At 44.3% G+C, this 19,462-nt stretch overlaps 11 protein-coding genes across 11 annotated transcripts; 4 read left to right on the top strand and 7 right to left on the bottom strand.

The window, feature by feature from the left end:
* Positions 1–226: 226 nt before the first annotated feature.
* KUCA_T00002815001 (uncharacterized protein) lies at positions 227–1,270 on the bottom strand (the record flags this gene model as incomplete). Its single annotated transcript, XM_022603099.1, has 1 exon — positions 227–1,270. The coding sequence occupies one exon, from the start codon at positions 1,268–1,270 to the stop codon at positions 227–229; it is 1,044 nt and encodes a 347-aa protein (XP_022458838.1).
* Positions 1,271–1,828: 558 nt separating this feature from the next.
* Positions 1,829–2,106, bottom strand: KUCA_T00002814001 (uncharacterized protein; the record flags this gene model as incomplete). The annotated part of the gene is made up of 2 exons (XM_022603098.1): positions 1,829–2,007; positions 2,061–2,106. 2 exons carry the CDS (start codon positions 2,104–2,106, stop codon positions 1,829–1,831), a joined length of 225 nt encoding a protein of 74 aa, XP_022458837.1.
* A 251-nt stretch (positions 2,107–2,357) lies between these two features.
* On the top strand, positions 2,358–3,110 carry KUCA_T00002813001 (uncharacterized protein; the record flags this gene model as incomplete). Its single annotated transcript, XM_022603097.1, has 2 exons — positions 2,358–2,458; positions 2,519–3,110. The coding sequence occupies 2 exons, from the start codon at positions 2,358–2,360 to the stop codon at positions 3,108–3,110; spliced, it is 693 nt and encodes a 230-aa protein (XP_022458836.1).
* A 124-nt stretch (positions 3,111–3,234) lies between these two features.
* Positions 3,235–5,763, bottom strand: KUCA_T00002812001 (uncharacterized protein; the record flags this gene model as incomplete). Its single annotated transcript, XM_022603095.1, has 1 exon — positions 3,235–5,763. One exon carries the CDS (start codon positions 5,761–5,763, stop codon positions 3,235–3,237), a length of 2,529 nt encoding a protein of 842 aa, XP_022458835.1.
* Positions 5,764–6,548: 785 nt separating this feature from the next.
* Positions 6,549–7,466, top strand: KUCA_T00002811001 (uncharacterized protein; the record flags this gene model as incomplete). Its single annotated transcript, XM_022603094.1, has 1 exon — positions 6,549–7,466. One exon carries the CDS (start codon positions 6,549–6,551, stop codon positions 7,464–7,466), a length of 918 nt encoding a protein of 305 aa, XP_022458834.1.
* Positions 7,467–7,689: 223 nt separating this feature from the next.
* KUCA_T00002810001 (uncharacterized protein) lies at positions 7,690–8,715 on the bottom strand (the record flags this gene model as incomplete). The annotated part of the gene is made up of 1 exon (XM_022603093.1): positions 7,690–8,715. The coding sequence occupies one exon, from the start codon at positions 8,713–8,715 to the stop codon at positions 7,690–7,692; it is 1,026 nt and encodes a 341-aa protein (XP_022458833.1).
* A 355-nt stretch (positions 8,716–9,070) lies between these two features.
* KUCA_T00002809001 (uncharacterized protein) lies at positions 9,071–12,208 on the top strand (the record flags this gene model as incomplete). The annotated part of the gene is made up of 1 exon (XM_022603092.1): positions 9,071–12,208. The coding sequence occupies one exon, from the start codon at positions 9,071–9,073 to the stop codon at positions 12,206–12,208; it is 3,138 nt and encodes a 1,045-aa protein (XP_022458832.1).
* Positions 12,209–12,523: 315 nt separating this feature from the next.
* KUCA_T00002808001 (uncharacterized protein) lies at positions 12,524–13,387 on the top strand (the record flags this gene model as incomplete). The annotated part of the gene is made up of 1 exon (XM_022603091.1): positions 12,524–13,387. The coding sequence occupies one exon, from the start codon at positions 12,524–12,526 to the stop codon at positions 13,385–13,387; it is 864 nt and encodes a 287-aa protein (XP_022458831.1).
* Positions 13,388–13,742: 355 nt separating this feature from the next.
* On the bottom strand, positions 13,743–15,002 carry KUCA_T00002807001 (uncharacterized protein; the record flags this gene model as incomplete). Its single annotated transcript, XM_022603090.1, has 1 exon — positions 13,743–15,002. The coding sequence occupies one exon, from the start codon at positions 15,000–15,002 to the stop codon at positions 13,743–13,745; it is 1,260 nt and encodes a 419-aa protein (XP_022458830.1).
* Positions 15,003–15,932: 930 nt separating this feature from the next.
* KUCA_T00002806001 (uncharacterized protein) lies at positions 15,933–18,095 on the bottom strand (the record flags this gene model as incomplete). The annotated part of the gene is made up of 1 exon (XM_022603089.1): positions 15,933–18,095. One exon carries the CDS (start codon positions 18,093–18,095, stop codon positions 15,933–15,935), a length of 2,163 nt encoding a protein of 720 aa, XP_022458829.1.
* Positions 18,096–18,327: 232 nt separating this feature from the next.
* Positions 18,328–19,272, bottom strand: KUCA_T00002805001 (uncharacterized protein; the record flags this gene model as incomplete). The annotated part of the gene is made up of 1 exon (XM_022603088.1): positions 18,328–19,272. The coding sequence occupies one exon, from the start codon at positions 19,270–19,272 to the stop codon at positions 18,328–18,330; it is 945 nt and encodes a 314-aa protein (XP_022458828.1).
* Between the last annotated feature and the right edge of the window lie 190 nt (positions 19,273–19,462).

Here is a 19,462-nt window from a genome sequence, read left to right as displayed (position 1 = left end):
GACAATTGAAAAAATTTAATGTATAGTATATATCCAATGGCGTTATATTTTTGATAGAGTAAGGTCTCTGAAAAGCTTGTAACGAGTACGTGCCTTTTGCTAGTGCTGAACTATCGAATTTTCATTAAACTGGTATACGCTAATCTGTCCAAACTTGAAATAAAACATCTCCATGCGGCTCATTCGAGCCTTCATATATCATTTTCAAACCATCCGAAAGCACCGTTTAAGCCTTTGGAATCTTGTCAAAATTGACCCTCCCAGACTCAATCCAATATGGGTCTACCAGATCCTCCTTCTTCGCATAAAGTAGCTTATACGACGTTTTGATAGTACCGTCGCTGACACCCGTCTTCTCGGAGATCCGTGAAGGCAGAAGCGACTGGCCGAATATCTGAGCTGCCATATAAACCACGGCAGCAGCAATTGTCGTTGGCGATCTACCCGCCAAGACACCCACCTCACGAGTCCTTCTCGCGATAAACTCAGCAGCACTCGAAACCTGAGGAGACAGACCAAGATGAGAACAGAATCTGCCCACCAAGTCCTCAGCGTTCATCTGTCTCGCAGCCAGAGAATCACTTTGGAACGACAAACTGGCCCCACTCTGAGCGCTCTTCTCCTGTACAATCTTGGTGATCATCTTGAATACCTTACCAATCTCCTTGCGAGGAACATTGGTCAAAGCCCAAATTTCCTTGAAAGACCGAGCCACCTTGGCGTTTCTACACCCAAGAACAATCGATGCTGCAATAATACTGAGCTGAGATTTACCCTTCAAAGCCCGCTCATCATAAACAAGCTTGTAAACCTCCTTGGCTCCGTCCTGGACCACTTTTGGAAGCTGGTATCCATCACACATGTGCGTGATCTTGGAGTAGGCATCCTGCAAAGCATTGTCCTTCTTGTCCACGAGACTCTTACTCTGAGCCCTGTTCAGTTCTCTTCCAGTACGACCAGCCTCCTGAGAGCTCGAAATAACGGTAGAGAGTTGATCGCTGTCCAGAAGGGAACTAGAAGCCTCACCAACACGCGAAGGGTCGTCTCCGTTCTGGTCATCGTTGCTGAACGTTCTCCATTCAGACCTTGTATCGACTATTCTGTTGCTTAAAACAAGTCCACATAATGCGCACACAACATCACCTTCGCTGAACCGCTCTATCAGCTCCGGAGGATAAACCTTGCATTCCGGACAAACCAGCGTGATGTTGAGGTTCACACCGTTGAACCGCCTCCTGTCATCCGCATCGGAAGCCACATCAGCCGTCATCAGTCTATCAATAGAAACAAATACACAGAGAAGAGCTCAAAACAAGATACCCAATACTTCAAGGAAAAGATCAGGGGTCGGCTGAAAAGAAGAGAAAGACGTAAAAGGAGACGAGAGGCTGACAAACTTATGTTCAACAGAACGTGAGGATGAATTTATGTTTGGAGCACGACTTTTAATATCATATCACGTGACCCAATAAATTGTGTCAGCATCAAGAGCTGGTGCCTACGGGAAGGGAAGTTGTGAGGACCAAGAAATGTCGGGCAACGACATGGAAGGAGACACCGAAGTGAAGGATTTTGCTATTCACTACTCTGACTTCTCTGGGATCCAAAGGACTACGGCAAAATCTTGAATGCTTTAAATTGGTAAATTTCCTAGAAATATAAGCATCTCGCGATTTGAAAAGGGCAGTAGCAGGCAGACCATCAATTTCTTCGTATACAAATATAGATACACGATTGTATAGTCCTGAAGCATTTCGACAATTGAACTCCTGAGAAATTACCGTGTTAACACTCTCCATGTTAACTCGTTTCTTCAAATGCCTACCATCTAGACCACCACCTTGCCGCCATTCACCTTCTTACCAGTTTTGGTGATTGTCTTCAACACGCTATCGTAGTCCAAAGAAGCAGTTGTTTTCACATCAACGGTCTGCTTTTCAAGCGAAATATCGATATTCTTGACTCCCTCGAGCTTGGTAAGCACTCTGTTGACGGCGTTGGAGCATCCTGCAAATGATTAGTAAAGGTACCCCGGTTGGTATGACATGGGGTTAACTTACCTGAACAGGTCATGGTGACGTCGAAATGGTACTCGTGGTCGGACATGGTCAATTTGGCTGATAGATTATTTACTTGAAAACTCTTCGTGTAATACGAGCAATATCGGCTGGTTTGAAAGAAACAGAGGGGCCAACTTTGGGAACTTATCGGCTTCTGGAGCGTTATTTGCTCACTACGTGTAATCACGTGATCTCAATTAGTTGAGTCTGAGATAAAGAGATAACGCAGATGTGTAAGTTGCAAGTTTGAAAACTACAAGGGGTCTGTGGAATAAAAGCGGCTTTTACATTTCTAGTATGAGAAAAGTGGTCATATCCATCAGGTCTCATAATTTTCCCGAGCAATTGACTCTGGTGTTTGATTTGTTCGAGAACCTGGTGCCGAAAACGGTAGAACGGTAAGTGCATGATTCTTCATTTTGAAACCTGAAATGGTTGTATTAACGCGAGCTTTCCAGATTTGTTTCCCTTTGCACTGGACGAAACTCTTCAAAGGTATCGTACAAGCTAGCTCCAATTACCAGGGTGGTGGCCCCAGAATTCATAGTACAGGCAGGCAAGATTGAAAGGCCTTCTCCAAGTGGTACACAGCCGTCTGAGAAACGGCTTTTGGATATACAGGAGTACAATGATGTGATATTATCTGGGAGAAATAAGAATTTCGTTAGTTCTGGACTGCTGTGTGTGGCTGAAATGCCGGAGGACTCTGAATATGACGAAGAGATTGTTTCTGTTTCATCGCCTGAATTTTTCATAACTTTGCAGAGTCTCTCTCAATACGAGGAAAAATTGAGCAAGTATCTTGTGATCGGTCGGCTTGCGAGTGATCTAGATCAGTTCGTTGATTGGATGTCGCAAATTAAGGTGGACAAGAGTGACGTGCCGGTGTCAGCGATATGGATAGATCGATGTGGAGAGTTAATACCCAATGCTAATGAGAAGACTGAGCCGGAGATCGTTAAGGAGAAGCAGAAACGGCGTAAACATCATCGCCACTCTGATAGAAAAGAGGGAAAGGTGAAAAAGTTGCGATTTGTGGGTGAAAATTGAGAGCATTGAGATTATGTGTTGATACTGGAAGATGATAGAAAGTCTACATTGTCGAGGGAACAATAGTACAACGTAATTGAAGCCTTATTAATGATTCAACATACATGTTCGACCTAAATATACTTCAACTGGACCGGATCTCCTTGATCTCGTCTATCACCGACCTCCTCGTGGGTGAGTCGGTGAAGAGCGCATGCAAAAGCGAAATCATCTCTTCTGTCTCCATGTCAAAGAAAACACCCTCGTAAAATTGGTTCAAGATATCGTTAAGTCGCGATGTTAAGATTGTCTTGATATTTGCCAATTTGTGAAAACTGGGCGACTTCTTCAGCTCGGCTGGAAGTGCGGCAACGGTGGAATTGCTTGAACTGATTGGGGCCGGAACCGTTGCCATGAGGATATAGTCAATCAATTGAGCTAATACATCAGACTCTGCCTCACCAATTGACTTTCTTGAAATCAGTTTCGTGATGATGTTAGAGTAGAAATGGTTAATAGTTGTGGAGATGATCGACATGTTGAGAGTCTCGTTATACTCGAACGTCTCTGTGTTTTGGTAGAATGCCTGGAATACCTCGTCAAAGACCTCTCTAGCTTTGTGTCCTAATTTGGAAGCCGTTATCGACATGTCATCCGCGCTGAACATGTCATTGTCATCCACAAAAAGTATTCTCTCGGCTTTGTTGACGGCCTCGTCCAATGAGGTACGGATACTGAGTATCATTGATTGAATGAATCTCGTATTAAGGTCTTGGAGAATGAGCAGTTCGGGAACTAGTGTATTTTCAAAGTCTTTGTGTTGAGTGTGTGCTAACTCCAGCAGCTTACCGAAATCGTTGTATAACAGAGTTGGAGAGGGGTAGTACTGTTTCCAGTCCCTCGAAACCATGGCAAAAAACGACAGAGCAAAAGGCTTGAACTTTTCGATGAAACTCTGTCGTATCCTCTTCGACTGCGGAAAAGATAGTTGTGAGTGGTTCGTGAGCTCTTCCGACCTGTTGAAGAAGTCTTCAAAAAGAGCAAGAAGCTTTGCTGGAACCTGGGACGATTTGTAGGTGAATGCTTTTTGGGCTTTTGGCAATTTTGACAACTCAGAAGGCGAGTTGAGTTGGGTTTTAGGCTTGGGTTTCTCAGTCCATCCCAAGTCATCATCGTCATCTTTCCAGTCATCCCAGCCATTATCATCGGCATTAGCATCAAGTTCGTCATCTTTCTTCTCTGAAACATCATCAACGTCAAGATCAATTTCTTTGTTCCAGGCATCATCGACATCATTGTCTTCATCCCACTGGGAATTCCATTCATCATTGTCTGGTTTGGTGGCTGGTGGTACCTGTGGAGATTCCGGTTTCATTTCTGTGTTTTCGAACCCACCATGTGTCTCGTTCACGGAAAGCTTCGTGAACATGCTATTGGGGACAGACGATTGTGTTATCTTCTTCAGCTCAATGCAAAAAGCCCGGAGGTTCTCAATCGTGGTCTCCAGTTCGTTTTCAGACCAATATCCAAGAGGGTCCTCAAGCCATGTCTCAATAGCACCGGAACTTGAGCTGTACCACCCATCACCTGATAGACTTTCCAGAAGAGACGATAACAGGTCACCAGAGTTAGCTGACTGATCAGTTTTCAATCCTAATTTTTCAGAAACCAGCGAAAAAATCAAACTTTTGTTTCTGGGGTTGAAAACCTGAAGTTTCAGAGATGCTAAGATGGGCTTCACCAGCTGCTGTTTCAGTTTGGATGATGGCTTTCGTATACCTGATCCAATATTTGACAAATGCACAAGCTCATCCACAAATTCCACTAGATTGGTGATTGAAAACACAAACTTTTGTATACTCTGCGAGCCTTCTGCGATGTTTGTGGTATCAATGAGATCAGAGAGACTGTAGGTGCCTTTAGGTAGGAAGACCAAATGGCTGATTTCCGGGTCCTTACTGAATCTCAGAAGGCCTGCATCATTTTCAAGTTGTTTTAATATATTTTCAGTCCATTGGTATACCGTATTGGTCCAATTGAATAGAACGTCAGAGCTAGCAAGCCTCATGGTAGCCGAAGCAGTAGCCACAGAATCCAAGAACTGGCCAAACTCCTGCCCATTGAACTCATTATGCAATATAATTGAATCTTCCTTAGTCTCCAGATGCGCTTTTCCAGTCATTGAAACCAATTTTTTAATTTTCAAGTCGAACGACTCTTGTCTTTTCTGTATGTCCTTGATGATGGTGATGCTACCAACGTCCCCTTCGTGATTTTTTGCCAAATTTTTTGAAACATGGGTCTCGAATTCTAACACTTTTTGTCTCAACTTCTCCAAATTCGATACTGAAGAAACCAAGTCAACGAAATGCCAATCGTCATGCTGGGCGTCATCCACAGTGTCGATGATGGCCAGTTCATTGAGAAGCCCGTTGATAAACCATAATTTGTTAGCTATATCCAACTGAAGCACGTATTCGTTCTCTTTTCGACTTAGATCTGCTATCTGGGAGTAGCCTTCCTTGTAGTCCTGTGTTGTGGACAGCGAAGCGCGTTTGATCTCGTCGGCAAGTCCATCAGCATCATAGAGAGCAACGTATGACTGGAGATTAGAGTCCAGTTGCTTCAACATGTGTACGACATCACTTCTGTTGTTCTGAAATGACTCTGTCATTGAGAACTATGACGTTCTGTCGAATTCACGCGGGTCGATGGGTCTTTGGAGGAGAAAGAAGAGAGGAAGTACACAGCCTGAGCTTATATGATGAACCCCAAAAGGTGCACGACATATGCCAATCTTGAGAACAAGTTTAAGTGTTGATTTTACTTAAAATTAATGGTTAAAACTACTGAAAAAAAGTTTTAGTTCGACAATTCGTTATTATTGTACACTGTTGTATACAATTCTAAAGTTCTATGAAAAAAGCTGGAACACTGAGCTAGCAAAGCATGCCATCAACCTGTAGTCTTGACTCGTGTTGGCCAACGATTACTGAGGATTGTGTTAATATGACTTGAAATTTCAACTTCAAAAATTCATAGCTCCTATGGCTGTGTCAATGGCTCCATGAAAAATAGATCAGAAATCTTGATAAGTGTTGGATAGGAGGTTTTATCAGCATTAAATATATTCTGAGTGAGCTGAGTAAGTGTTTCATCATAACAATTCATGGAGCCGGTCGACGAGGTAAGGAGTCAGTAGATATAGTAACTTACCAAGTTAATAATGAGGACCCAGTCCCCAGGAGAACCCTGTGACCAGATCTTTTTCAAAAGAAGTTGCGAATTATCTGAAGAAGAGAAGAAAGAAAAAAAGACCAAGAAGAAAACTGAAAATTATCCTCAATGCAAAACCTTGAGAAAACGAGACTTGCACGACCAATCTTGAGGACTTGCGGCGCCTTGGATTTCAGTCTTTATTGGGAAGAGAGGTTCAGTCTTCATGGGTAGACCTTGGGCATGAACGACGAAGAAAAGGAATTGGAGGCTTTCATAGCCAAAGGAGTGGATATTTACAAGCTCCTTGATATTTCACCCGATGCTAAGGATAACGAGATAAGAAGAGCATACAGGCGAAAGGCCCTTGTGTTACATCCAGACAAGAACCCCTCACCAGAAGCACGTGAATTATTCAGAGAAATTGGAATTGTGCAATCGATTTTGACTAAATCTGAGCTGAGAATCAAATATGACCAATCATTAGAGTCTAAGAGGCAAAAGGAGCAAGAAGAACGGAAACTGGATGGTAAGTACAGAGACTTCCGAAGTAGTCTCTTAAGACGTGAGAAAGAGGTCGTTTCAGCTGGTAAAAAAGCATCATTGCGATCACAAAAAATCGAGCGATTACGAGATGAGGCTCTCCGTCTTCGTCAAATCAAAGAAAATGAATTGCGTTCGAAAACAAGCACAAGAGCTCAACCTCACCAAGACCACCGCACTTCGATGGTGCTGCCCAAAAGCGTCAAGCTGAAATGGAAGAATAAGCTTCAATTGATCGACATGATCACTGAAGATGTGATCGAAAAGCTCATGAGTGTGTTTGGAGACGTTCGTCGCGTTTCAATCTTGAGAAGTACCAATAGGACAAAGGATAACTATCACTATGCTATTGTCACATTCGCTTCGTTCAGATCGTGTGTTTATTGTTCTTTGCATGATTTTTCGCACACATCGAATATCTGGGACTCTTTGGGATTGCGAAAGCTTGGTAGCCTACTGAGATCATGCAAATTGTGGACAGAAGAGGGTGGGAGTGTTGAGATATCTGAATTGGAGGATGTCAAGAGTCTCGTTGATAGCAGAGAATTGGGGTTTGATGGATATCTGGGCCTGACTTTATTAAGGCTAGTAAACAGTTACAGTAATGAAAGTAAATGAATGATTAATTTGAGGCGTTTGAAGCATTTGAAGATTTGTAGTGAAAAATCATGAAGTTTTTCAGATATTGAGGCCATCTCGAAAACTTTCGATTTTTCAGTCCTTTCTCAAGATTATCAAAAATTTCAAAAATTCCCGTCTTATCGCCTTTAACTTCTCATAGATTACATTAGCCAATCATATCTCCTCATTCATTCAGAACAAAAATTATACCATTACCCACCTAATCAATCTCTATAAACTCTGGACTCCTGGCTTTATCTTTCAATGCAGGGTGGTTCATGTTCTTGTCTTTCCTCTTCCTGCTCGCCCTCAACGTCTGGCCCTGGCCTTCAAACACCTTCTTTGTTGTCGAGTTAGTCTCTTCGTCTTCATCCTCAGCGGCCACTGGCACAACTGGAAATCCAAAAAACAACTGGCCCTCAGGTAGTCTCAGCGGAACAGGAGGGCCCGATAGATCGATTTTTGCGGTCTCTTCAACAACGGCCACGGGAACTTCTTTTCCTGACAATTTCGCACCCTTTCCGCCAAAGTTGGTGGCCTGTTGAGCCGCTTCTCGTAGTATATCACCATAGTTTATCTGACGGGCCATGGAACCTTGGCCCTGCAAGGCCGGAGTGGTTTCCAAAGCATTTTTCTTATTCACCTTCTGTCTTTCCTGGGCCATTGCCTTGTAGTCTGGCTCCACATATCCGACTGGCGGAGCAAACTCAGTAACAAGATCGGTTTCAATGACACAAACACTGTGGGTAGAAGGCTGGTCGGGCTTCAATTCCAGAACCTTGATAGCATAAATGTGATCGTTGTAGCTTATTTCTATAATGTCATTCACCGTGAGCGTAGTAAAATTCCGCAGAACGCTTTCTAAGACCGCCTTGGGGTCGGATATCTCGAGAAAATCTTGCGACTGGGGCTCGATCTTGGTGTAGGTGCCAAGCGGTAAGTCGCAGTTGCTGATCTTCAAAAGTGATCCTGGTTCGATAGACAACGTGCTCATCATCCATTGTGGAAGATAACATCTTCCCTCTTCCGCTGTGAACTCTAGCACTCCACTATGGGTTGATTTGCCTGATTCCTCGCTTGTCAGTTCAAACAACATAGGGTATCTGATGTTTAGCATGGTCAATTTGTTCAATGCCGATGGAGGCAGGAATATTTTGCCACCGTAATTAGCAGCATCCTTTCTTGAAAGATCCGGCATCATTACTACCGGATATGCTCTGAAATAGTCTTCGAAGTGTGATGCCATGGGGAACCCAAAGCCTGAGCCAGCGCCAAACCCACCAAATGACGAAAACTATAAGCATGCAAGTTAGCAATTGAAAATTGGACAAACACGATATGTATCATAACGACACTTACCATTATTCAACAAAAATACCGATCAAAGTCAACAAGTCTAACAGATCAATACAGATGCTCAACTTGCCACTTGATGATGGATGTGGTTTAGAGCTTTCAAAGACGATTTCCCGAAACGGATAGCGGGTGGGACACGCCCCTAGATAAACAATCATGCCGCTACAACATTTGATTGTGACAGGTTGAGTTGCAGCACCAATCGATAAGTACTCAAGGTTGAAGCTTGCTATAATTGTTCCGCCATGTCCAGGCGAAAGAACCATAGCTCTGGTAACTATGAGGATGTCATAGCACCTGAATTGCTGCAACAGAGCAGGGACTACTCAGAGTTCGATGATATGATTCCTGACGTGGAGACTCTCAAGGGAATGATCTCTTCGGACGAGAATGTCTCGGAGATTGCATTTTCAGATGACGACGAGATCATAGGAATGGATGAAGGTGATGATGAAGAGGAATTGAATGGCGATGATATTGGCCCTGGAGAGGACATTGATGGTGACAGTTCTGCCCCACCAAGTTTTGCATTTCAATATGAAGATGCAGCAGAGTCTTCAGACGAAGAGAACGATCCTTTCGACTCGGAATTTGAGGATGAAGAAGATATTCCGTTGAGAGAACTTATGAGAGAAGCTAGTAACTTCAAATCAAAGGCAAGGAAGAGGAAGAGAAAAGGAGGTTTTGGGGCCTTGATGCGCAAGCTAAGAAAAGAGGGTGACATGGATCCGGAAATCAAGAAGCTTTTGTCGGATGCCAACGAAGCATTTGTGAGGAGTGATTTTAAAGTCGCCACAAATCTTTATACAGAGGTTATTCGCAAAGACAGCAAGAACTTCTCTGCGTACAAAACCTTGGGAGAAATATGCAGAATGCAGAATCGTCTGAACACATGCTCGAATTTATGGGTGCTGGCAGCTCATTTTCACCCCTGGGATCACGAATTTTGGAGTACCAATGGTGAGCTTTCGACAGAATTAGGGCACTTGCTGCAAGCGATATACTGCTATGGTAAGGCTATAACAGCTGCTACCAGCCAATGGAACAACCAGAAGGGAAACAAGAAGTTAAGAAAGACTCTGAATCACTATATTTTCCAACGAGCAATTCTCTATAATATGACAGGCAAATACCGCAAAGCTGCAGAGAACCTCCAGGGGCTGTTGGCACAAGAATTCGATGAGAATGTTTTGAGAGAGCTTGCAGAAGTGTTGATGAAACAGAAGAGAGTTAATGAAGCCATCTCGCTTTACACCAAGCAATTGGATGATGCCGTGGCGTATCGTTTGAACAAAAAACGTACTAAAGGCGCTTCATTGACAAAACTAAAATGGGAGCCAAATTTTGATTGGTCCGCGCTGAATATCCTGGCAGAGTTGTATGTGAATATTGGATCATGGTCCACTGGCTTGAAAACTGTGAGAAATGTTTCCAGATGGATTCAGCATAGAGAAGATCAAACATTCTGGTCGGAGGTTCCCGACGACTCAGAGTTTGATGTCCGCAGATTCGAAAACCCCAAGTTCCAGCAATTATCTCAACAGGAGAAGGTGAAGGATTACGAAGAGCTACCAGTTGACATGAGGGTTAGGATTGGTATATTCCGATTGAATTTGAAGAATTATGACGAGGCCTTGAGACATTTCCGCTATATTCTACGAGGCGATCCTGAAAGATATTCGGATTTACTCTGGGATATTGGATCTGCTCTGGAGGTTCATCATCTTCACTCAGATGCTCTCTCTTTTTTCACTAGATTATACGAGTTGAGATCGAACCACTCGCCGGATCTGTTTCATGCCATGGCAAAATGTTATAGGGAGATAGAGAACTATGAGGATGCCGCAGAGATGTACTGGAAGGTGCTCGAAGAAGAACCCGATAACCTGGAAGCGAAAACGTCCTTGGCAGAGATCTTATTCTTGACTGGTGATTCTGAAACCGCCACAAAGCTGTTTCTGGAGAGCAAGAAACAGAGAGCTCAAGCAATTGCAAATGGTGACGTCGAAGTCGAAGATGATGAAGAGAAAGACACGCAGAATGAAGATGACAACGACGGGACCTTGCCCATGGAAGGCCAGGCACTTATTCGCGGATTACAGTCAAAGGGGAAACCTAAGAAGACAAAGAAGAAAAAAGAGGCTTTTACCGCTGTTGAATGGGAAGAGATGGAACAACGTTCCAAGTCAAGAGTCCACGAGAAGTTCACACGTGCAAATCGTTTACTTCCAGGAGTGGCGGAAAACGATCCTTTTGCCGTAAATGCGTGGTTGGATCTTGCTGGTGAACTGGTTGAGATATTTGCAGCATGCAGGGTATTTTATTCGTCAGATAGGGCCAAGAAGTTTGCAGCCGGCTTGAGAAAACGCCAGAGCAATCTAGATATTGACCAGCGTCTTTTGAGAATGACGTATCTAGAGGAGGAGATGTTGTTGAACAAAGAACTGACGCAGATTAAACCCCCGGAACGCGAGTTTCGTGGTGTTCCATTTGCTGAATGGTACAACCTGTTTCTGCGTTACTCTCTGATGCTGGCCAAATGGGAGAATGCGGGAGATGATGCGATGCTTGTGCAGGAGATGGCAAAGCACATAAACGTATTCAACACAAACAAGGAGACAGAGTCAGTTATCACATTGGTTGGTCTATCCATTGGCTTGATGCTAGCAGACTACGACATTATATCTTCCCAGCTCAGAATCCTGCAGAATCTCTTCCAGTTCTCCCCAAAGGTGCTAAAAACGTTTGTGGCGTCGTATTCGACCGGCCAGGATTCCGCGCTGTTGTTTGCAGACACATCCAACCAAAAGTACATTCTTCGTCAACTGAAAGCCTATGACTCCTTGAAGGAGCACAAAAAGATCACCGGTATGGCTACGATCACTAACAAGCAGGTCGACACCTCGAAGGCTCATCCGATTCTGGCACACGTCTATTCGACGTTCTTATTTGTGAACAGAAGCTACCAGTCCTCATTAGCATATGAACTCAGAACAGTCACAGATTATAAAAAGGACCCGACTGTGATGCTGACTATAGCACTGGCCCACATCCACAGATCAATGCAAAGACTCACCATGAACCGGCATTTCCAGATCGTCCAGGGAATAACGTATCTCATGGAATATAGACGGCTCAGAATTGAACAAGGAGGCACGGTTTATGAAGACATGGAGTGCGCCTACAATTTTGGAAGAAGTTTTCATCAACTGGGGTTATTGTCCATAGCTGTTCCTTTCTACGAACAGGTGCTGGCGATGTCAGATGTTGACCCCAAGTATGATCTGAAAATGGATACGGCATACAATCTGTTTCTGATATACAACTATAACGGAAACCCGGTTCTGGCAAATCAGATTATGAACAAGTATTTGACGGTATGAAGACAGTTTGATTTTCAAGTATATAGGAATAGCCAGCGATAACGAAAGTCACGTGACACATATATGGCTGTCTAATAGGGTGATGGAAGTCTTGCCCCTTTACTCGGTTAAGGACACCACACCAGACTCAGAATTGCGAGAATTGAAAACTTAAAAAAGTCACAATCAAAATGCCACCTCTAATAAGTCCTCAGGTATGTATTTTGATGAACACATCGGTCAATCAGCTGTTTTGACTGTTGTGGCTGAGACCCTGTCACCTGCGATAAGAACTAACCCCATGTTTACCAGATCCGTCTCAAATCGTCTTTGAAAATGGCGATCTCGAGGTTGAGACTTGCTCAGACCAAGAAAACGGCTATAACGAAACAACAGAGACGACAGATGGCCGAACTTCTCCAACAGGGCAAGGAGGAGAGTGCTAAGATAAGGGTTGAAAACATCATTCGCGATGACATGTTGATCGAACTGTTAGAATATCTGGAATTGTATTGTGAGTTGTTGTTGGCTCGTATTGGATTGCTTAGTTCTTCACCGTTGGCTGCTAATTCTGCACCCGGGGAGTTACACGTCCAGGTGTGTCCGCCTGGATTAGAAGAGGCTGTGAAGTCAATCATTTTCGCAGCTCAATACACTGAAATCAAGGAATTGATGTCTGTGAAGGATCTTTTGGCACACAAATTTGGAAAAGAATTCTATCTGAGAGCTTTGAACGACGAAGAAACGAGCACGGAGGCGAGAGTCCCTCATAAGATTCTGTCCAGATGTTCTGTCGAGCCACCCAGTCCGGAACTTGTGAGGCTATATCTCTCTGAGATAGCAAAAGTTTATAACGTGCCGTTCTCCGAGCTCGAGGTTGAGTCTGACGAGGAAGATTATGATGGAGAAGGTGGGACAGGAATAGCAGTTCTGGATCCACCTTCGTTTATTGAAGATGATATTGAACCTAAGGAAGCTGAAAAAACGGAGCCAATCAGTGTTTTGCCTCCAGGAATGTCTACTGATAATCCCCAACCTTCAGTGAGCATACCTAAGGGAATAGCTGTCACTAGGAAGAAGAGAGCTAGCGACGTGGGTCTGAATCCTCAAGCTGCTCCAGCGGGTGGATATGCAAAAAAGAAGGTAGATGACGACCTTGATGCGCTACGCAAGAGGTTTGAAGCATTGAAGAAGAACTAAAGAAGGGTAGAGGGAAGGAAGAAAGAAAAAAGGGAGAATAGAACCAACCGCAGAGTTGTGAAGTGAAGAACTGAGATCGCGGTACTTGAACTGTGTGCCTTCTAAAGGATTGAGTTTTAAGAACCACCAGAACGTTATGGTATCGCCAATTACACTCTCAGTCTACATCTTTCGTACTTAGGATATCTTCTATTGCGAAATATATAGCTTCCGTCCAGCCAAAGAAATAAAAAAGCGCACCTTGCAAAAAAACGGTAAAAGCAGAAAAAAGGGTCCAAACAAAAACTCGAAATGACTAACAGCGATAAAATTCCCTCTTCATCCGCAGAAGATGTGGAAAAGCGCAACGGTCTATTTACAGCAGGAAATCGCTGATTTCAATGACACTCGACCCGACCAGCTGGGTATAGGCAGAGCCGGAGATGAGAGACCTCTTGTTGAGTGCCTTGCGAAGCATTGGCTGGTTGTTGTTTACAAAATCAATTTGTTCGGGATCAACAAGTGCCAGGTTAGCCTGGCCATGATATCTGTACTCCAATTGATGAGGGTATCTGGAAAACAGCAGGTCAGAGGTGGCCTCCAGAGTAGGAGACGACGACCTCGATTTGTCGGAGACCAAAGAAGGAGTATCGTCTTCATCAACCTCGTCCTGGTCATTCTCGACAAAATAATCCTCAATCATTGAGGATTGTTGTTGCTGGTCAGCAATTGACGAGACAGGCACCGGGGCATTGACCCTGCTTGGAAACGATGGAGGAGAAATTTTCTTTCCAGAGAGGATGTCAAACGAAGAAGAGTTGGCCGATTGTGCCAATGGCCATCTGTCGTTCTCCTTGAGCAATCTGGTAATTTTATCTGACATTTCGTATCCGTATTGGACAGAATTGAAGTCTTCAGGATAGTCAGAGAGAGGGCTGGCAACTGGCATGGCCATAATGTTTCCGTCTTCCTCGTTGGCAGTGGAAAATTGCTTCAGCAGCGAGTCCAATGGCTCCACCGCCGACTCCTCCTCATCATCGGAAAATACAGCGTTGGAGCGATAGTCGAAAACATTGTTGTCTTCCAATTCAACCTCAGATTCTGACGAGGACATGGAGCTTTCAACACTATTGAGCATCTGCATCTCGCGCAGTGCCAACAGTCTTCTCCTCCTTTCCTCCTTCATGTGGGATCTGCGCAGCATGAAAGGTCTCTGAAAGAGCTCGTCATCGTTGTCATCGAACTCAATCTCACCTGTCTGGATGACCAAGGCTTTTGGTTGGAGGATTTGAGGACTTTGGGCGGGAGTTTCAGCGACAACTGGCTCAACAGCAACCGGTTCAACGGCGGCTTGCTCAACCTTGCGGGTCTTAGCAGCATTGGTCTTAGCCTTGCTGTTATCGCTAGTCTCACCAGCAGAACGCTTCAGGCCACGAGATCTGGTTCTTGTCTTAGCAGAATGGTCTGTAATGATCTTCTGGTCGGATCTGGTTCTCATCTTTGATTGGACTGGACGAGGAGCATGATTAATTTCAGTTCTAGAATGTCTCTTATCCGCAGTGGTCAAAGAGATTGATTCTTTAGCCCTTTCGGACATGTGACGACAACGAGAGGACTTACGTAGTTCGGTGGACATTGTGGGAAAACAGTGAGGGGGAATGGAGCAACTTCAACGGAGCCAATTGAAATTTCGCGGTGACTGGAGTGATAATAGGTGCTGGAAAAGGATAGAGATTGAGAGATTCAATACCAGATACCAAATACCAAACAATGAAAACCTGGCAAACGAATAAATCTTGCTGAACAACTGGACGCTTTGGAGGGTGGCCAAAGGTTTAAATATGGAAGTTGCGAAAAAACACTGGAAAATATTGGTCTGCAGCCATATTCGGCATTCACCCGCCAATTTTTTGCCATCTGCTGAAATTTTTTTACTTTTTTTTATTTCTTTTGATTACGTGGGTTGAACACGACCGGAATAAGATTAGGCGTGTTGAGCCCAATATCATGCGGACAGCCAGAATGCACGCAGTGCTTCTCTTTGCGATCCGTGAATCCAGAATAAAGTGGGTTTGGGTTGTAAATAGCTACCAGTATTAGATTTACAGTGATGAATGAGCCGGTATGCTTTTTCCTATTTGTTTTGTACATTTTTCCTAGTACGGTCTGTAGATCTTTCCTCCCTTGCCCCAACTCTTTGAAGGGGGGGGGGTCCATGACGGGGCCCATCTCCGAGGCAAGGAGCGTCAAGTTCCAAGCACCCAAAGCACCCAGAATACCGAAACCTCCCAATAGGGTTTGATCGCTTTTCAGTGGCTTGTTCGGTACATGCTCGGAACCAGCAGCTGTGCATGATCCGGGCTGTCTTGGGTTGAATAGGGGCAACGGATAGGCCTGGATCTGTGGGGGTGCCAAATTTCATGTGCTATCTGGATGACGTCCGTTTCAGCCTTATCGCCTAAGATCGTGGACAAAAGTTGGCGATGCATAGATTCGTAATTCAAACCATTTGAGTGGTTATCGCATAATATTTGTTGATTTATACCTTTGTACATTCAATGTTCGCTCAATTCTTCACTAGCTTAACCAATTGAAGGCACATCTGAACGAGATCCTTATTGCCCGAATGCGTCCTGATCACGTTACCAATGGTCTCATTCAACTTCGTATACGCCTTCAACTGCGCAGTCTCCACATAACAGCAGTTTATGAGCGTATATACACACCTCAGCATGAGATCCTCCTGAGTCTTTTGCTCTTCCAAAACTTTTATCAAGTGGTCGATGAACTTGGTTGTCCGCGCTAGAATCTGGGCTATCATCTCGAAGTCAGAAACATTTGCAAATATGCCCATAACAGCTAACTGTGACTTCACATCCTGTAGGTCTATCAATTCAACCAAAATATCGAAGTTGCGCTTATTGGTCTCGATGCTCCAGTCGAAAAAGTGCTGGCTACATTCAGGTTCCACCACCAGGTTGGAAATAAGCTCCAGTGCAGCACACTGGATCCGTGGGTCCGAATCCAGCATCAGGTTTTGTAGATACCTCCACGTGAACCGAGTTCCAACTTTCCAAATCGGTGATTTGTCCATAGATGCCAGATTTGTTAGAGCTAACAGTGTTTCAAATAGGTCTATTGAGCGGACCTCCACGGCAAGAAGAGGAATTTGGACGTCGTAATCCGTCCCGTTAGTTTCCATATCGTATTTTTGTAGAACCTCGCTGAGGAACGGGATCACAATTGTTGGCTCAAACTTATTGAATGCATTGTTGGGGTTATTTGTGATCAAAAGCTTGGCAATCGTCCTAATTGCAACCAGCCTTACCTCTGGGTTGGCAACCTCAGATTTGGCAACAATGCTACCATCCTTGTACTCAACTTCCTCAGAGTTGTTCGCAAGATAATTGATGAGATAATTCAAGCCGCCTTGTTGAACAACCCGAGATCTGAAGATTATAGCATGCGAGAAGTTTGCACACAGCCTGACCAGCTCCATCTGGTAGCCTTTGGAGCCCTGCTGTGCGAATGAGATAGCCAACCCAAATCCTTTCTTCTCTTCTAGCCAATCGTTGACTATGACTGCAATCTCAGCATTGTCGCTCTCATCGTCCTCTGGTTTTGCCTGGTCCTTGCCTACGGCACCAGCATAATCCTTCAAGGTTTTGAAAGACTCCTGTTCTTTCGACAGCACTGACCTATATGATGTGAGATTGGAAAGTATCACCAATGCACCGTATCTCATACCCGGCTCGAGCTCTTTCTTCTTCAGTAAAGCAAATATAACGTTGCTGAGGTCGGTTTCTCTCCTAAGGTATCTCTTGACCTCACTCTTCAAAGAAAGATATGCCAAGCCTTCCAGTCCGTCTTTGATATAGTTAATATCTGAGTGCTTAACAGCATCCACCAAGACCCCACACAAGCTTGGAAAGTCCATCAGTTCAGGGTTCTCCTTCAACTGTTCTGATTTGACCACATTTAAGATCTTGCAAATTACTACTCCACTCAACAACCGAATCCTGCGAGTCTGCTCGGGATCAGATCCACCCTTTATTTGTAACGCCCTGCTCAAAATGGAGGTGTAGTTCTCTGCTATCACTGATCGACTACGCTCATCCACACATGCAGATGAAAACAGCTCCAGCAGCGATATGGCCTGATTGGCTGTCAAACCAGAGCCTTCATTAAAATGACTGAGTATTGTTTTCAGCTCGTCTGATAGTATGTTTGACAAATCACCAGACGAAACGAACAATTGCGACATGGCTGAGGTCATGACCGGATACAGCTTCCTAATAATATAGAACAAATGTTTCCTCGTTTGGAACCCATCAGTTAGCATCAAGTCCTCAAGAAAAGAGAGAACACCTGCGATTGTATCATTTGGGTATTTCTGCTGGAACTTGATGCAGTCCACTATGACTAAGGTCTGGATCTTGGAGGTGTGGGTAGGTGATAGGTGTGCTAGTGTTGAAGGCAGTAGTTTTCCGACCTGATCAAATTTAGAGCTGCACGTTACCAAATGCCCAATCAACTCGATCCTATAATTCAAATCCTTGTCTGCCATAACATTCAAAGTCTGGTTGGCCTTCAAGTCAACATACACTATGTCCACCGCCTCATCAACCTCTGTAGAACTAGCCTTATTCGTGCTAAACCTGCGCAAAAAGTCCTCATCTGCTAGATATATCTTAGTCCTGATATCCTGGAGTGGATCTGTGCTTGCCATGTCCGTTGTGTACCAAATTTGTCTTGTTCTTTTTTACCAATTGGTGGAAGAACAATTGACAATCTGGAGCTCAGCACAGCTCTGCTAGCGAAGCCGGCCATTTTAGGTGAAATAAACAGTAGGGTCGTGGGATACCTTCTCATTTTATTCTTCCGGATTGAACTCGAAACTGACATTTTTTCAATTATAACATTTCATTAATTCATCGCGTACTTAATCTACATCATCCTTCTTACCGTCTTTTCCTTTCCTTTTTTTTCGTGGCAGCATGGTCCATGCGACCCTTGCAGTCAGAACAGTACCAAATACCAGAAGGAGGCTCCTTCAAGCCAACGCAACCATAGTGGAACCACTCGTACTTGCAGTCTGGATTATCACATGCAACCATGTTTCCGTAGGAGATTTGCTGGCAAAAGCAATACAACTCGTCCTCTTCGTTCCCGTTGACTCCTTCCGGTGGGTGTGCCGTCCGGCCCATGGGTCCGAAATTCGTGGGGTCTGGTCTCCGCAGAACATTGGTACTGACTCTGACGGTTGCCATTATGTCCGGTTCGCTTTCTATTCCGAAGTCGTCGTCTGAGATGTCCTCTGCCTTCATCCTCTTGTTTCTCAAACCCGGAATACCATATGCACTTGGAGTGGATCCTGGGGTACTTCCTCGCGATGAAACCAACGCGGTGTTAGATCTCGCCCTACTCGAAATACCAGCCTGCTTTCTTGAGGACCGTGGCCCCACACTTGGTGAGTCACCTCTCTCGTACCCGCTAGAGTTGTAGCCCCCTGAAGCCATACTATCCAAAGACGAAAGAGCTGCTGTAAGACTCGCTTCTTGTTCTACAACTTCAGCAGGAGCAATCAATCCATCCTTCTCAAGCCTCTCGATATCATTCTCAAGTCTGGTCAGATGTTTGGTGATCAAGAACAACGATGTGTTGGCTAGAACCACTTTTTCCTCTTGTAATTTCTCAGCCTTTTCGAAATCCTCGTTGATTTTGGCATATATCTGTTGCTCTTTAGGATGTGGCGTCAAAGATCCATTCTGTTTTATGAACTTGTGCAACTGGCTGTCCCTTTGCTGTATCCGTTTTCTTATATCATAATATTTGAGATCTTTTTCGCGGAGTTCTTCCAAAAGGTGCGCGAGTTCAGCAGGCAAGTTGGATACTAGACATGGCATTAGTAATCGCTCTTTTGAAATAATTTATCGTGGTGTCTATACTCACAGTCCTGCGTATACTGCTCCAATACAGTGGCAGCATCCATGTCCGAAAAGAGGATGTATTCAGGCAAGGTAGTATAAGGTGCTGTCAATGAAAATCGTTAAACATGTCTCGTCGTAGGCCGATTCATGATGAGGAAAGTCGTGT

Source organism: Kuraishia capsulata, genomic scaffold, assembly GCF_000576695.1.
Source record: "Kuraishia capsulata CBS 1993 genomic scaffold, Kuraishia_capsulata_scaffold_3, whole genome shotgun sequence".
NCBI classification, from domain to species: domain Eukaryota; kingdom Fungi; phylum Ascomycota; class Pichiomycetes; order Pichiales; family Pichiaceae; genus Kuraishia; species Kuraishia capsulata.
This window is presented reverse-complemented; position numbering and strand designations above follow the sequence as displayed.